This window comes from Misgurnus anguillicaudatus, chromosome 1 (assembly GCF_027580225.2).
Source record: "Misgurnus anguillicaudatus chromosome 1, ASM2758022v2, whole genome shotgun sequence".
NCBI classification, from domain to species: domain Eukaryota; kingdom Metazoa; phylum Chordata; class Actinopteri; order Cypriniformes; family Cobitidae; genus Misgurnus; species Misgurnus anguillicaudatus.
Window position 1 is genome coordinate 19,842,294 of NC_073337.2, and position 18,330 is coordinate 19,860,623.

Consider the following 18,330-nt stretch of genomic DNA (forward strand, 5'->3'; position numbering starts at 1 on the left):
TTTAGTGCGACGCGGTGGACGCGATTCCACCTTGTTCGCGGGTCTTACCGCGCAAGTTGAAAAATTTGAACTTTGGCAGAAAACGCGCCATTTTAACCAATCAGGAGCTTGCTCTAGTAGTGAGGTGATTACAGGAAGTGAGCGGAGTCACAGAAGCCTATGGAAGGCCCTCCCATGACGCGAATTTCCGCGTGAATGTCTCGAAGACTAGAATTTCATGTGCGGCTTTCACGCGCGAATGAAGCGAGTAAACTCAAAATGTTCAAGCGGCAAACTAGACGCGGTAGAAGCAAATTTGACGTCTCAAACGTAGCTGGTGTGAACCCACGGTAATACGTTCTGAAATGTTTCCAGTGATTAAATCTAACTATCTCTCTTATTATTATTATTATTATGTTTGCCGTATGGAATTGTCATTTAAATTTATTATCAGTGAGAGAATATTAGCATTCGTTCATGTTATTGTCTTCTGTTTTGTATTAAAATAAGTCTACATTTACATTTAGGCGCCAAGTAATTTATATATAAATGTGAAGAGCTCAGATGCAAAAGCCGCTAAACGCCACCTCTGTCAAAAATGAAATAATAATTTTAACCGAATGCTCTCGGCACGTATTATACGTTCCTCAAGTACATTAACTTCAAATGCACTTAATCCCGGCTTCGGGACATTCAGAAATATCGAGTTGTCCCCAAAGACGAATGTAAAATGACCATGGGTCACATTTAAACTTGGGTCCCTTTTGAGTATGCCAACCTGAATACAACCCGAATGTGGCAGCCACATGCACCACAGCGCCCCCTAATGTATGGTTCAGTTTATTCATTTCTACATTCTAACTTTCGTCATTTGCAATGTTTCTAGTTGCATCTTTAGTGATTTTGCAACTTCCAAAGAAGTGTTTTTTTCAGAAGTGTAGGATTTTGCAAAAAAAGTTCATGTACTTAGAGGGTTTTGCAGCGAAAGACAGTCAAATTTTGTAAATACCAATAAAATGACTAAAGTGACATTTGTTAAAATAGTGAATTTCAGTTACTGATTATTAACCTTTTCATTGCTGTTAAAGTGAAATTTCTGAACCTAAAAACATAAAAAATGCTCATTTACAAGAAAACATGTCAGACGCACTTCATGTGTGTGCAAAGTTTTAACCAAATATATAAGAATGAAGGTGATAAAATGAAGAATCGGCCAGTAATCAAAATATCTGTAGACCATGAAGTTTAATCATATCTAATAATATCTCTGTGGGTTATAGTTATGCATGCATATAAGCTAGATGTGTCTAATGCAAGTCATCCCCCTTTTATCTCACATATACACTCACCTAAAGGATTATTGGGAACACCTGTTCAATTTCTCATTAATGCAATGGTGTAATGGTGTGAGGGATGTTTTCTTGGCACACATTAGGACACTTAGTGCCAACTGGGCATCGCTTAAATGCCACGGCCTACCTGAGCATTGTTTCTGACCATGTCCATCCATTTTGTGACCACCATGTACCCATCATATGATGGCTACTTCCAGCAGGATAATACACCATGTCACAAAGCTTGAATCATTTCAAATTGAACATGACAATGAGTTCACTGTACTAAAATGGCCCTCACAGTCACCAGATCTCAACCCAATAGAGCATCTTTGGGATGTGGTGGAACGGGAGTTTCGTGCCCTGGATGTGTATCCCACAAATCTCCATCAACTGCAAGATGCTATCCTATAAATATGGGCCAACATTTCTAAAAAATGCTTTCAGCACCTTGTTGAATCAATGTCATGTAGAATTAAGGCAGTTCTGAAGCTGAAAGAGGGTCAAACACAGTATTAGTATTGTGTTCCTAATAATCCTTTAGGTGAGTGTATACTTGTGTGTGATGTTTAGTTGAAATGTAATATAGGTGCTGCAGCCTAATTGGTAGAGCATTGCATTAGTCGCGGATAAGGTCATAGTTTTAATTCCAAGGTAACACACATGTATAGCTCGAATGCACCGCAAGTCGCTTCGAATAAATGCGTCTGCTAAATGCATTAACTCGTTTCATGTAGGTCTTAACATCCTAAATGTCTCGTTCCTGTCTTCTCTTTCAGACTCAGATGATGAGGTAAAAGTGGAGGTGACCACCTCGTGTTTCGCGGGTCAGGGGGAGGGGTACAGGGGTACGATCAATGTCACCTCTGGAGGTGTGGCATGTCAGCGCTGGGACGTCCTGTTTCCTCATAATCATTCTTATACGCCGCACAACTATAAATGCAAGTGAGTCGTGTTTCACTTCTACAATGTTTATCAAGTCACTATTGTCAGGACAGTATTTAGTGTCTATGCAAAATCTGCCACTGTGAAAACCTAAGTGGTCGCTTGGTCTTTGAGTGGTTTAAGTCCATTGCTTTGCAGTTGGTACAGATCTGGGTGATTTCTAAGGCATTGCGAGGACAAAACAGCCCACTCCCAATTCTTTATGATATTCAAGCTTTATAATATTATGGGATTTTTGTCATTTTATCTTCCTCCAACTGAAAATGATGACTCTGATTGCTTGGAAAGCGATACTGCACACCTCTCAACAGCAATCTATAGGATTTCAGATAAGTTTAATAATTGCTGACTAGGGTCATATAGGGAATATTTAGCAATGCCTTTGTACACCATCCCAGTTGGTGACAACTTTCGTGAATCGTCTGATCGCAAATCAGCTCTGACACGCAGCAACATACAGTACATACAAAAATGATTGTACAATTGCTTTATGTGTGTGTGTGCCTCACTCAGGGATCTTAGGGAGAACTATTGCAGAAATCCAGATGGCTCTGAAATCCCCTGGTGTTTTACCACAGACCCAAAAATCCGCAAAGCTTTCTGTACCAACATCCCCAGATGTGAATCTGAGAACTCAGACAGCACAGGTGAGCCCGTGCACATTTCTTACACAAAATCTCACACGTAAATTTTATTTTGTGGTACCGTGAAGCATATTTAGCCACGTAATGAAATTTTGTTGCTTCGATTTACAATTTACAAGAATTTTAATGATGATGGAGAAGATGTTTTGTGCACGTGCTCCGTTGCAGATTGCCTGTAAAGCTCTCTAGTGTGGTTTCGTTCGCAATACCTTCACATTCCCTACAAACGTTTCAGACAAATCACAAAGCCCCTAAAAAAAAACCCTGTTTAAATAATCTCTGTTTTTCATGTACCTTCTAACGTGTGTTTCAAAGGACACATTTTTCACCCGAAGAGTCCCTTTGAGGTTTCAGGTCAAAAATGCAGGGCAGATCCTTTCTGGATTCACTCAGACTTCAGTCGGATCTTGGCACAGACAGAAGCTTTTTTCCTCTGCGTGTTCGCCAACTTCCAATTGTAAAGCGGCCCCTGACGTGAAATTGGCCCTCGCCCGCTAATAAAATGCTTTTTCAAACATGCTTACTTCATGACAGTATGGATACACTCAACAAATCCATAAATAATCTAAACATGGAGCTGTAAATCGGTGTGGATTTTACTATACGTATAAAAAAGTCGCAATTTAAGATATTTCTTTAATCTCTCAGTTGATTATGATATTAAATAGCAATGAAATAGAGACTTTTGCTTAAGGCTGCTCCTCGCATGTCTTTCCTGAGAAAAATACCTCCGTAATTTCACACGTCTCTCCTGTTCCTGAAGTGATCTCGACAGTGTTTCGTGCTATGGATTTTGTGTTTTATGAGAAAAGTCTGAGTCAGACTTGATACTTAACTCTGTGTGAACATGCGTGTTTGGAAACTGAAACTATGTGGGTTATGTATGTTGTTTATAAAAGTTTTATATCTGTGTCCTAGATTGTTATGAAGACAACGGGGAGAGTTATCGCGGCAATTTGTCAAAAACAAGATCTGGAATTCCTTGCGGACTGTGGTCTGACCACACATTCAGGTACACAAACCATTTAAAATCCACGTCCACTTTAATGGGCACAGACAACTATAAGTTAAACATTTGTAGCTTGACTTTATGAAAACTGTAAACGCTGTGGTGGTGGTGCTGCTGATGTTGCTGCTTGTGCGGCAACATTGGCTCCAGTTTGGTTATATAGGGGGAACATTGGTGACTACCAGTTTTTGGCTCATCCACCAGATATAGATATAGATATATCCAGATATAGATAGAGATACCCACTCGTGTGGGCAGTGCAGGTTCGAGTCCAACTTATAATAGAGGGATCTCCAACCTTTTTGTGAGCAAGGGCTACAATGGATAAAACAATCTGCGCTACTTTTTTGATATAGTCTACTCAAAACATTTTATTTTACTTATTGAAATGTTGTATTATTGTTTCAAATGTTAGCATACATAAAAGAAGCCTATAAATAGAAAGTGCTTTGGCGGGTAACTCACAGACTCCATGCGGGCAACCTGGCACCATGTTGGAAACCACTCTGAAACACAATGCATGTTCTAATGCATTTTTATCTCAATATTCACTTTATTAACCCTTTATTGTATGACATGTTGAGATTACTTTGCAGTGAAAAGCACTATATACAGTGCCCTCCACAATTATTGGCACCCCTGTTTAATATGTGGTCGAGGACTTCTAAAAATTCTCCTTTTTATTTAAAGAACATAGAACCCAAATGCAAAAAAGACAAAAATCCAACCTTTGATTTGGGTACATTGCTTTGGTGGTAAAGAATTTACACGTTTAAAAAAAAAAAAACTTGAAATCATGCGTTCCACAATTATTGGCACCCCTAACAATTCCTATGAAAAATAATTAAAAAAAAGTTTTAAATATATTTTTCTGTAGTTACTAAAGTTGGTCAGGGTATCTAGGAAGTTTTAATTAGTAATTCATGACTTCCTGTTTCCCTGGAGTATAAATATGACGTGACAAAGTGGTCTAATTCTTCATCATGGCAAAGACAATAGAACACACCATTCAAGTAAGGCAGATGTGTGTCGACCTTCATAAGTCAGGCAATGGCTACAAGAAAATAGCCACTCGCCTTAACTTGCCCGTATTTACAGTCAGAGGAATCATTTAGAAGTTTAAAACATCTGGAACAGTGACGAACAAGGCTGGAAGAGGTCCCATGTTTATCTTGCCATAACGCACAGTAAGGAGGATGGTTAGAGAAGTAAAAATTTTTCCTAAGCTTACTGTCACAGAATTGCATCAAAGAGTGGCATCTTGGGGTTACAAAGTCTCCATAACAATTATCAGAACCTCTATACATGCCAACAAGCTGTTTGGGAGGCATGCAAGGAAAAAGCCTTTTCTCACAAACGTAAACATCTGGAGTTTGCTAAGCAGTACTGGGACTTCAACTGGGATCATGTGCTTTGGTCAGATGAGACTAAGATTGAGCTTTTTGACAACAAACACTCTAAGTGGGTCTGGCGTAAAACAAAAGATGAGTATCCGAAAAGCACCTCATGCCCACCGTGAAGTATGGTGGAGGATCTGTGATGCTGTGGGCCTGTTTCTCTTCCAAAGGCCCTCAGAACCTTGTTAGGGTGCATGGCATTATGAATGCTTTGAACTACCAGGACATTTTAAATAAAAACCCGAGGGCCTCTGCCAGAAAGCTGAAGATGGGTCGTCATTGGGGCTTTCAGCAGGATAATGATCCAAAATATGTGGCAAAATCTACACAAAAATGGTTCAGCAGTCACAAACTCAAGGTCCTCCCATGGCCATCTCAATCCCCAGACCTCAACCCAATCGAAAACCTGTGGGGCGAGCTAAAGAAGAGAGGATCCAGGACACTTGATGATCTAGAAAGATTGTGCAAAGAAGAATGGTCAAGATCCCTCTCTTTGTGTTCTCCAATCTTGTGAAATGTTATAGGAGGAGATTAATTGCTGTCATGTTGGCAAAAGGGGGTTGTACAAAATATCAATATCAGGGTGCCAATAAATTTGGAACGCATGATTTCGGGTTTTTTTTTCTAGACGTGTAAATTCTTTACCACCAAAGTAATGTACTTAAATAAAAGGTTGGATTTTTGTCTTTTTTACATTTGGGTTCTATGTTGTTTAAATAAAAAGAAGAATTTTTAGAAGTCCACGACCACATATTAAACAGGGGTGCCAATAATTGTGGAGGGCACTGTAAATTGAAATGATGTAGTCAGAGCCGATAGATGTAGTGGGCCGACCCAAGTTCGAATCCCAGCTTAAGGTCCTTTGCTGTTCCTGTACCCCTCTCTCCACACTGTCCACATACTGTCTATCAAATGAAGGCAAAACGGCCCAATACATTAAAAAAAATGAATTAATTGCATATATTCATTTTGACACATTTGCTCCATGTTAACACGCAAAAGCCTTATATGAGCACCGATGCCGAGTTTGTTATGAAAAGCGATTATCAAGCAGTATTACAACATTGAAAAGAGGTCTATGATAACAAGCAGAAGTTGAAGCCAGGCAGGTCATATTCATCACTGACACGCCGAGAACAGAAAATACCACACGTTGTTTCCACTGAGACGAATGCCCTCATAAAACAGCTTGCAGGTCCTCCGCTCGGGATAAGCTGTTAACATTACTTAATTTACAGGAATTTTAAAAGCCAAAATGGCACAGACAGATGGACATGTTCCAGGAGTGACCTCCGACCCCAGGAAGCGGTGTCCCCCGCTCTCAAAGAACGGGCGGATCAAAGCCAATCAGCTTCTTCAAATGGCGGCCAGCCAGCGAGTCTGCCTCACACGAGGTCGAAAGGTCGTCTCTGAGAAAACTCAACGTTGGCTTGTTCCCTGGTCGCAGGGGACAAGAAATTACTTCTCCTCTACCACTTACTGTTTCCTACACATTTTTCATCCTGGATTTTCAAGCCCTCCGATTTCAGGACTGTCTGTCTTACTCTACGATTTATTTTTTTAGTAAGTCAACTCTGTAGAAGTTGCCTGGCGTGCAGGTTCGGGTTGGCCCGTGAGTGGCGTTGAAGGCAGGAGGGGTTATGTGTAGAGCCTCGGTGACTGCTTGGAGTTCATACTTTTAATCTTTTATGGGTGCCGGAGGCAAAATATGAAAAAGATTCCTTCTTTGAAGGTCTTTTTGAGATTGTCACAAAGTCAATGTTTCCATCACTCTCGTCCTGGCCTGTGCCTTTCAACAGAGTAGCTGATTTTCCTGCTTTTTTTGTGTGTGTAGGAGAGACATACGTTCAGCGGCGGCCAGTACGAGCTTGGAGTTGAACTTGTGCAGGAATCCTGACCGTGATAAGCACGGGCCGTGGTGCTTCACAGCCAACTCCTCTATTCCCTGGGACTACTGCAGACTAGAACGCTGTGAGTTTCTTCTTTCTGTGGATTTCTTCTCCTCACCACTGGAAAGACCAGCGTGGGTCAGCATGGAAATCCATTCATGCTGGTTCAGGCTGGTTTGGTTCTGGCCTAGATGGTGGAGTTTTATTTGGTTGGTCAAGTCAGTAATAGATGTATTCCACATAGTTGATAACCCTATCATACTCACCCTTGTGATTTCCATTTGTTTTTTATATATGTATGACGTTTTTGGGGTCATGCTACATAATTTTTCTGTGTTATTCAGGTAAATCAACAATCTCTGATGACCATCAGATGAGTAAGTGAGTTTATATCTTTAACTTTAGACTTTTGATCAAAGGTTCTGGTGCTTCACGGCTTAAACAGTTATCAGAGGCCCTGTTTACACCTGGTATTAAGATGCATTTTGGTCGATCGAATCACAAGGGGACGATGATAAATACAGGTGTAAACAGGGTCTAAAATGTTTTGAGCTTGTCCATTTTCGACCACATTCAGAGGTAGTTAAAAACGCATTCGACCAGATTGCTTTTGTGGTGTAGACGCTCATGTGGTCGAATGTGTTCAAACACCCACAAAAGATCGCCTACTCTCCGTCTACTGACTTAACTCTTTTCCCGCCAGCATCTTTTTTTTTTAAGTTGCCAGCCAGCATTTTTTATGATTTTCACAAACGTTTAATGCCTTCCAGAACACTTTCTTTTTTAAATATATAAACATAATATATATCAAATAAAAGAACAGACCCTCTGCTTTAAAAAAAAACTTTCATCCTACCTTCGTTTGTTCTCTTTATATCACCTCTCAAATATGGGTAGGTTTCTTCAAAAATACGAAATTTTGAGCAAAAAGCTGAGATAATTGCATTTTTGTGAAGGGCTTTTGATAAAGATCAGATTCAGAGCGATCCTCAAAACATACACAGAGTTTGAACTGTTTGCCTTAAGGGGATTCTCCCAGGTTGTATAAGTTGGGTTAGAGCACCACCTGGTGAATAATAGCGGAAATACGGATTGCCGGAAAAACTCGTCATTGCCAGGGAAGCGTTTTCTCTTAATTGAAGAGTTAACTCGTCAATGGCGGGGAAAGAGTTAATGTGTAATGTACCAAACACAATGTTTTTCCATTAGTCCTGACCTTGAGCGCAAACCATAGACTGTAAAAAAAGATGAACAACGCCTGTTCGCATTCTTCCATTGGTGAAAAGTGAAGCCGCCAGTGTCCGATACGGCGCTGACATCTTGGGTCTTGAGTCTGCGCAGTAGCGATTTCGGGACCAGTCCTGCGCAGTAGTAAGCAGGAAGTAAAGCTGCGAAATCAAGACCCCGCCCTCGCTCTCGCAGAATGCGCATATCACACGATATCACAGCTGTCAATCATGACGTGACACCACCGTTTTTATATAATTAAATAACTAACTAAACACAAACTTATTTTAAAAACAAACATTTGAATGTACATCAGCGTGATAAAACTACAGTAAATGACAAAAACCAGATTTGGAAAAAAGATAATTGAAGTGTAATTACATTTTTTTGTTGGTTTCAAGTCCCATTGAATAACATGGGGGAGGCGGTGTTTATGACCTATACTGGGACCAGTCACTGGGGGTCGATCGAGACGTTTTGGCTTCACTTTTCAGGGCTTGTGCGGCACGCTTGGGGCAAACCTACAGTGTTCGGCGCGGTCGCGATGCCTGTGAAAGTTATGCGAGATATTTTAACAATTGCTCTGAATTATCAGAGAAAGCCCTTACATATACATGCACAAAACTTTACTAACAACACAAGCAGCAGTACCCTGATGTAATATAACTGCAAGCCAATTTAACCCCATAATTTCTCCCACTCGTATTTTAACGACTCGCCCATAGACCAACCCCATCAAAGTAATCAGGACAGAAGTGGTTATAAATGGAAAAAAGAGACAATTAAAACCCAGGTGTGCACTGATATGTGTCTCTCTCATCCACTTGTTATCCGATCGACCAAACGCAGGTGTAAATAGGCTAGGAGATACATGAATGTATACCTACCAGCGAAAAAGAAAATGAACATTAGACAAACTTCCCTTAATATGATGTCATGTGAGTGTTTAATACTTAAAAAAAATACTGTGGCCAGTCTTTGGGACTAAATGCAGTAGTTGATGACTCTGAAACAGAGAAATTAACAACATGTCTATGTGAAGCATTAATTCTGCATATAGACGGGTTGCCGGTTTATAAACATTACAGGGTGCGCGCGCATCCAGGAGGCAGAAAGCCCGCTTGGTAAGCTGATGCGCTACAGCAACAACCTTAATTATTGAAGCGCTCTTTATTGTTTGTATATAAATAAAACTTGATTTTAGTTGGATCTGTTTTTCTGTCTTTATTTTTGCAGTGTTACTGTGATACATGTATGAATTATAATGTTAGGCTAGTAACGTAATAGTCGCATCTACTGGTATGTTAATATCAGGCACACAGCACTGACTCTGTTGGTACTATTTTACACGCAACAACTACATGGCATTTTGACTTACAGACACCGCTACAAGCCTACAACACAATGCACGTCTCTTCTTTCTGCCTCTCGGTTGCGCACGCAACCAGTTAATGACGTCGCCGTGCAACCCATCTATAGACAATACTTCATGTCTAAAAAAGTAAACATTTTTATTTACCCCTCTAAATCATTCCCTTTCTGCAGGTATACGACCAAAACCATCTTGTTTTATACACATAACCACACGAATTGTTGGGGGAATGCAGGTACAGCGGGCAGAGGATGGAAGCTGGGTGGTCAGCATACAGAAAAGGTACGCACAGATTTATGGGTTCTTGGACAACATCTAAAGTTCATGCAGAAGAACTCAAATTTGTGAGAAATTTTAGATCTGCAGGAATTATAGTAATCCACAAAAAAAAACACACACAAATGAGCTCGTTATCACCTTGGGTCTTCTAAACAATAATGAGAACAAATATAGAAAACGACCTTAGTTATCTTCTAGTAACACAACAATTATTAATTTTTAAGCTTATTTAGACAGATACAAAGAAACTTAGATAAACTTTAGACAGTCATCCAATGTATGCATCACAGTGTTTTAGCTAAAGCTAATTCACACATTGTATTTGTGGACCAAAATTCATAGGTTTGATTCCCAGGGAAAATACATATTGATAAAATATATACTTAATTTAAAAAATTAGTCCTAAAAAATCTCATTACCGCAACAGTCAGAAAACATCAACACTGACATATTTTCAAAATGACATGACAAACCTGAAAGAACATAATTTGGAGATTCTGCACATGCATTTAAAATCAAAGTATTATGCTTCTATTAATTAAATTAACATTTAATAAGCATCTGTTGCGGTAATGATAATCAAAATGTCGTGTAAGCATTCTGACAAGACAATATTTCAAATTAACTGTAAAAAAAGCCATCTTGAAGTAACTGGTCCATGTGCTTGGTCACTCAAAATCAAACTTTATTCAAATTCTGTATGTGTGCTTAAACTGTTCTCAAAAAGTGTTGCGGAGAATGAGAACATCAGGCATGGACACATCATTTTCCTAATTTTTCTTCATTATTATTATACATGAATATTCAGTAAACATTTTTTCTGTCATCTAAAGTAGTCTAGCAAAACATCCATTTATTTTTTTTCTTAATATTTTTGTGTTAATTTGATTAAATTACAACATAACGCATGTTCAAACACAGCCGGACACATTGCGGTAATGAGAATTTCAGCAGAAAGTGAGATAAAATTTACAATTATAAATTCTTATGTTGAAATCACACATTGTGCAAGGTAGAACACAGTATTGTGTTAATTTTGTGTTAAAATGTGTAAGAATGTGTTATATTACACATTTTAAAGCTAAAATCATTAGTGCCGTGGTGTTTCAATGGTTTCGTGAGAATCACCCATGTATAGCCTGAGTGCAATGTGAGTATCTTGGATAACAGCATCTTTCGTATGCATGAATGTAAATCTAGAAGATATAAAAAAGGAGAAAAAAGAGATATCATCATATTAGACTTAGATTTGCTAAAATACCAAAGTGTGTGATTCATAGTCAAATTATGATATAAACATGTCTTATCAGATTTTCTGGTAACAAATTATATGAACTGAGTTCTACACTGTTATAAAAAATGGTCAAAATATGTATCCCAGCTGTCACCAAAAGGTCATAAAAGGTACAGATGTATACATTTGTATCTCTGAGGTGCTACTATGAACTCTTAAGGTATAAATCTGTACTTTTTGAATTGGTACTGCTCCAGTGACAGCTGGGGTACATATTTTGGCCATTTTTTTCTGATAGCGTTGTTACAATTTTTACTAATTTTGCACTTGTAAAAATGCTTGGCCCATTGTCATTTCTTTAGTGATGAGTTCTGATTGGTTCTTCTCCGACAGGAACAGACACTGGTGTGGTGGCTCTCTGATCAGAGAGGAATGGGTTCTTACAGATCAACAGTGCTTCTCCACCTGGTAATCTCTTCATTCCAACCCATCTTACCTTTATTAAGGTGTCAATATCACATTTTAAACATTCTCATACAACAGTTCTGATCCTTGATCCTAGTAGCTGAGGTTTATTCACAATAAAGCATGATCCTGTGGATCACTTTATTTCATATATATAACCATCTTAGAAATGCATAAATCTAAATGTAAAGTGCTGCTATAATATTTTCAGTGAGCTACTATTTGTGTCAGTTCACTCCATCTATACCCAATCATTAGTTGAGATGAATAGTTATTTCCATATAAAGGGCTGTTTCTTCTCACGAATGTATGGCATGTAATGATTTTATTTAAAAGCTAACAGTACTTTTTAATAAACAGTCGTGATACCATATGGACACAGTCTTATCTTGGCCTTGTGTTTATATCAGTCAGAAGATGTTTAATGTTATATGTACGGATCCAGTGTTTCCGGTATAAGAGAGTTAGTGACAGGTCCGTTCGGGTGTGTTGAGTGATTGCTCTCTGGTTTGACAGTGGCGCATCTGCTTAGCCTCGGCATTTGGCTGCTTGATATATGTCCGCGGATCTGCTTCAGTGGCTTTTCAGTGAAAGCCTGCTGTCTCTGTTTAGTTTGAGGGTGGAAAGGGGGAAAGAGGTAGAGAATGGGAAGAGGGATGAAGAAAAAGACGGAGAGAGAGCATTGCTGGGTTTTCGATCATCTCTACATTTACCAGATCCGTTCCCTTGTGGGTTCAGCTATCTTGTGCTTCTTGTGAAGACGCAGACCTGGCTGGACTCTGGCTGTGGCGCTGAACTGACCTGTGTGCCTTGATCGCGTCTGCGGATGACTTTAGCAGGAATCCACGCCAACTCGTGAATCTCATGCATGTAGAAAGGCCTGTGATCCTCATTAACTGCGTAGTTTTAGAAGGCCGACTTATTACGTTCTTCTACGATACCTCAGATGCACACTGACCACTGGTGAACATTTAAGTTTTGTGTTTTGTATGGGTCATATCAAGAGTTTTTTGTGTGTTCTTTAGCGTTCCTGACCTCTCGGAATACACGGTGCGGGTGGGACTTCTCCATCTCAACGCCTCCGCTAGCACGCAGGGTCTCCGGATCGCACACGTGGTGTGCGGGCCAGAGGGATCCAACTTGGCCTTGCTCAAACTTGCAACGTAAGTTAATTTATCCATCTGTCCAGTTGTCTTCTTATTTGTTTATTATTCATTTATTTATCCATCCTTGTGGAAACCCATGATTTTATGCCCAGGCCTGCCCCTGTCTCTGAGCATGTGCGAACTGTACAGCTTCCTGTCGCAGGGTGTGCTGTTGCAGAGGGCACCTTCTGCCTTATGTATGGCTGGGGAGACACTAAAGGTACTATTCTATTCTACTGTACTCCATTCAACTGTACTTTTTTACTGTACTTTATTTTTCTGTGGTTCTGCTTTATTCTGTTCTAATGTACTCTATTCTTTTAGTATTTATCTGTATTGTATTTTACTGTATTCTGTTTTCTTTTTTATTCTGTTCAGTGTTCCATTGTGCTCTGTTCAGCTGAACTGTGCCCTGTTAAATTCCACTGTACTCTGTTCAGTGTTCAACTGTGCTCCGTTCAGTTCAGCTGTGCTCTGTTCAGTGTTCAGTTGTGCCCTGTTCCGTTAAGCTGTGCTCTGTTCTGTCCCACTGCCCTCTATTCAGTTTCACTGTGCTCTGTTCTGTTCAACTGTGCTCTGTTCAGTTTCACTGTAATCTGTTCTGTTTAACTGTGCTCTGCTTAGTTTCCCTGTGCCCTTTTCTCTCCCACTGTGCTCTGTTCCACTGTGCTCTGTTCAGTTTTCTGTCTCACTGCCCTCTGTTCAGTGTTCCACTGTGCTCTGTTCAGTGTTCCACTGTGCTCTGTTCAGTGTTCCGCTGTGCTCTGTTCGGTGTTCAGCTGTGCTCTGTTCAGTGTTCATCTGTGCTCTGTTCAGTGTTCAACTGTGCTCTGTTCAGGGTTCAGCTGTGATCTGTTCAGTGTTCAACTGTGCTCTGTTCAGTGTACAACTGTGCTCTGTTCAGTGTTCAACTGTGCCCTGTTCAGTGTTCAACTGTGCTCTGTTCAGTGTTCAACTGTGCTCTGTTAAGTGTTCAACTGTGCTCTGTTCAGTGTTCAGGTGTGATCTGTTCAGTGTTCAACTGTGCTCTGTTCAGTGTACAACTGTGCTCTGTTCAGTGTACAACTGTGCTCTGTTCAGTGTTCAACTGTGCCCTGTTCAGTGTTCAACTGTGCTCTGTTCAGTGTTCAACTGTGCTCTGTTCAGTGTTCAACTGTGCTTGTGTTCAGTGTTCAACTGTGCTCTGTTCAGTGTTCAACTGTGCTCTGTTCAGTGTTCAGCTGTGCTCTGTTCAGTGTTCAACTGTGCTCTGTTCAGTGTTCAACTGTGCTCTGTTCAGTGTTCAACTGTGCTCGGTTCAGTGTTCAACTGTGCTTGTGTTCAGTGTTCAGCTGTGCTCTGTTCAGTGTTCAACTGTGCTCTGTTCAGTGTTCAGCTGTGCTCTGTTCAGTGTTCAGCTGTGCTCTGTTCAGTGTTCAGCTGTGCTCTGTTCAGTGTTCAGCTGTGCTCTGTTCAGTGTTCAGCTGTGCTCTGTTCAGTTCCACTGTTTTTTGTTCGGTTCCACTGTGCTTTCTTCAATTCCACTGTGCTCTGTTCTGTTCTACACTGTTCAGTGTTCAACTTTGCTCTGTTCAGTGTTCAACTGTGCTCAGTTCGGTGTTCAACTGTGCTCTGTTCGGTGTTAAACTGTGCTCTGTTCAGTGTTTTTATAGTGCTAGGCTCTATTCATTTCATCTGTGCTCTGTTCTGTCCCACTGTGCTCTGTTTAGTTCCACTGTTCTCCGTTTCGTTCCATTGTGCTTTTTCAGTTCCATTCTGCTTTTTTCTGTTCCACTGTGCTTTGTTCATTTCTACTGTGCTTTGTTCATTTCCATTGTGCTCTGTTCGGTAATTTGTTATTTTATTTAACTCATGCCATTAGGTGGGTTAAATTTAGCATTTTTAAATAAACCATAACACTTCCATGCAACCCTTTAAATGTCATTAAATTTCTATTAAAATTGACCCTTTCACCTCTCTGTTAGGCACAGGTCATGAAGGTAGTCTGAAGATGGTGGGACTTCCGATTATAAACAACAAGAAGTGTTCTCAAAGCCACAATGGCATTCTGCCCATTACCGAGACCAAAATCTGTGCTGGAGGCAAGAGAGACCAGGGCGTTTGTGAGGTACGATTTTAGTCCTTGACTTCAGAAGATGGGATCTGCTCTGTGTTTGTGATCTTTTGTAATATTGGTTCATCTCTTGCAGAAAGACTATGGTGGCCCGTTGGTGTGCCAGGAAGGAGAAAACAAGGTTATAGTGGGTGTGAGCATCAATGGACGAGGATGTGCCGTCGCCCGGCGTCCTGCTGTGTTTGTCAATGTGGCCTTCTACTCCGAATGGATTCGTAAAGTTTTCAAATACTATTCAGACATGGAGACAAGTAACTAGACTATTATATTTCCCGCACATGGGGTGGACTCCTGGCATGTTGTGGTTCTTTTGCGGCACGTATATCAACATAAGGAACATGGTGGTTGCTGACAAATGGCATATACAAGTGAAACAATCGAATTGGAGACCAGATTTTTATGATTTGAAACCACTGTACGAGAACTGGTGCAAGACTGACAGATGAACTGCGAACAGTTCGGATATCAGGCGCTCAGATATTGGTTGTTTTCGGTAAACCAACAAACTGAGTGACAATGTCTTAATGCTTCTAAGGAGTTTGTGGCTGGTAAGTGAGCACTCAAAAATCAAGAACAGATGGATATACGAACTGTGCTCGTCCGTATGAACGTATTTGTCTCAGACCAGAGCAGATATATTCAAAGTGTCAATCCCTGGAGATACTTGAATATGGCAAAAACCCAACATTTTTGAAAGGGTGGAGCTTTGGTTTGTTACTCTTAGGGCTTCCTTTAGATTTAAACTGGTTATTGAGGTGCAGACAGATATCTCATTTATCAGGCAATATTACCTGCAGGGACGTCACTTATAAGGGCCTGGTATGTTTCTGAAACACAGGTGTCAACACAAATCACTACGAAATGGATTCGGATCAGTAAAATGCGCAGTGGTCGCCATACATGCCCAACTGGGATTATTTCAGCGGCTTAAGTGTATTTCCAAACTTCTAGAAGGATTCATTGACATCGCAATGTTTTGCACCTTGCCTTACTCCAGTTTGGAGCGTACTCTGGCCCCTTTGGGGCTGTGTTTGTGTGTTGAGGAACAATTTTTACTGCACTCCAGAGAGTGTGCTTATGTCACTCTGTATGTCAGTAGGTCTTATAGATCTCAAATTACAAGTATCTGAAGTCTTTCTTTTCTCATGGTGTAATATATCTGTCGAGATTCTATAAGCAGTTTGCAAACTATTTATTTATAACTTTTGTACATCCACTAAAACCGTGGCATTTCGTCTTTCAGAACTGTTCATTGTGTTTAATCTGGCCTGTAGGTTTGAGACATAACATTTGTAAATGAAACAAACTGAAAATATGTCTAACGATAGGAAAATATTGTTCGGTTGTGTGTCCTGACGCAAAGATGACTCCCTAAAGATCTATAAGATGCACATGTGTTTAGTCCAAAGTGGAGGGTCTTTAAAGTTGAAATTTAACCAAAGGATACTGCAATACTTAATAGCGTAAAGCAGTCAAGTACAGCTCTTAACAGGCAGGGTATATTTTTCTAATGTTTATGGTGCGTTTTTTTATCATAAGAAATGTATAATGATGTGAATATGATATGTTTTCTATGTATATAAGGTGCCTTTTGTTTTGTTTTAAATTACATTTTATCCATTTTATACTTTGTTTCAACTCAATGTTGTGGTTTCACTTCGCGCTGCTGCCATCAATGGTCTTAATTTCGAATCTCGAATATCTAGGCTGCTGTCATTTTGAACACTTTTAATGACTATTTTGTATTTGTATTTAAACTTTCAGTACATTTAATACCATTTCATTTGTGGATGATTCAAATTTCTGAATTGTTTTCTCTATTTTTTTAGTTCTCATTAAAGATCTCATGGATGATCCTTAAAGACCCACTGAAGAGCCTTAAAATATTTTTCCACACTGTAAAAGACAGATTTGTTGAACTTAAAAAAGTTACCTGGTTGCCTTTAAATGTTGAGTTCATTGAACTTAAAAATATTGGTTGATTCATTAGTTTTCGAAATTTGAAGGCAACCAGGTAGGCTACCTGAAGTTCAAGCAAATTTTTACAGTGTACTGAAACAGAATGGGTGGGGCATAATGAGTGGCTCCTCCCCCTTTAAATAGCCAATAGTCAGTCCTTCCAGAAAAACGTGTTTTTTGTGACTGTTGCGGGCAAAAATCCTTAATCTTGTGGCACGTTTTCTTAAAAAAATGTGATGGAATATGCGGGATATTTATGCAATTTTATGCAATGAAATTGTGGGAACTTGCAAAAATTGCGGGAACTTGCAAAAACTGTTTGCAGCTTTTCAATGATGTTCACGTCACATAATCACGACACTTAATAATGTTCCCATGGCAACAGTACCGTGGCCTGGAAGTGAAAAATAAATTACAATGGTAAATTACTTATTTACTTATTACTTATTTTTAACAAATGTAGAAATTTTTTAACAAATTTACAAGTTTTTTAACAAATTTACAAGTGTTTAAACAAATTTACAATGAGCGAACAAATTTACAAGTTTTTTAACAAATTTACAATGAGTGAACAAATTTACAAGTTTTTTAACAAATGTACAAGTTTTTCAACAAATTTACACTGAGCGAACAAATTTACAAGTTATAAAACAAATTTACAATTTTTACGGAAAGGGTAGGTACAATAAGCTGATGAAACGCATCCGAGCCTCCGGTGGGAAGAAACCCGGAAGTATCACAGTGAATCATATGAGATATGGAAAGCTAGCATTAGCTAACTAAAGCTATTTCACTTACCTGAGAATAAGGTCCAATATCCCTTTGAGTCACTCGGGAAGCGAAGAAAGGCTATATTTTATCACTCTCTTTCCGTTAATAGGATGTACAGCCTAATACACAACATCGCATTTGCAACTCTCATGTGATTCATGGCGATACTTCTGGGTTTCTTCCTACCTGAGGCTCGGATGCGTGACATTAGCATATTGTATCTAACCTTTCCGTAAAAAACGTAAATTTGTTTTAAAACTTGTAATTTTGTTCGCTCATTGTAAATTTGTTTAAACACTTGTAAATTTGTAAAAGAAAAACGTGTAAATTTGTTCACACATTGTAAATTTGTTTAAACACTTGTAAATTTGTTAAAAAACTGAAAATTTTGTTTTTAATCTTGTAAGTAATTTACCATTGTAATTTATTTTTGCACTTCAAGTCCACCGTACAACAGGGACATGGCTGCGCATGTGTAAAGTAAATGCAACATTTTTCAACTTTCTGCTAAGATATATGTGATTTTTGCTACGAAAATGCTGGGATTATGAAATCATGCAAGCCCCGC

General features: G+C 39.4%; 1 protein-coding gene across 1 annotated transcript in view; it reads left to right on the forward strand.

The window, feature by feature from the left end:
• hgfa (hepatocyte growth factor a) overlaps window positions 1–16,815 on the forward strand; it is a 31,836-nt gene extending 15,021 nt beyond the window's left edge. Inside the window, exons 8-18 of the mRNA XM_055189760.2 lie at window positions 2,093–2,258; window positions 2,772–2,905; window positions 3,821–3,914; window positions 7,143–7,279; window positions 7,542–7,574; window positions 9,970–10,078; window positions 11,703–11,777; window positions 12,800–12,937; window positions 13,033–13,139; window positions 14,884–15,026; window positions 15,109–16,815. Of these exons, the coding sequence (XP_055045735.2) occupies window positions 2,093–2,258; window positions 2,772–2,905; window positions 3,821–3,914; window positions 7,143–7,279; window positions 7,542–7,574; window positions 9,970–10,078; window positions 11,703–11,777; window positions 12,800–12,937; window positions 13,033–13,139; window positions 14,884–15,026; window positions 15,109–15,291 (1,319 nt within the window). The 3' untranslated portion in view covers window positions 15,292–16,815. The remainder of the gene's footprint in view (window positions 1–2,092; window positions 2,259–2,771; window positions 2,906–3,820; window positions 3,915–7,142; window positions 7,280–7,541; window positions 7,575–9,969; window positions 10,079–11,702; window positions 11,778–12,799; window positions 12,938–13,032; window positions 13,140–14,883; window positions 15,027–15,108) is intronic.
• The last annotated feature ends 1,515 nt before the right edge of the window (window positions 16,816–18,330 follow it).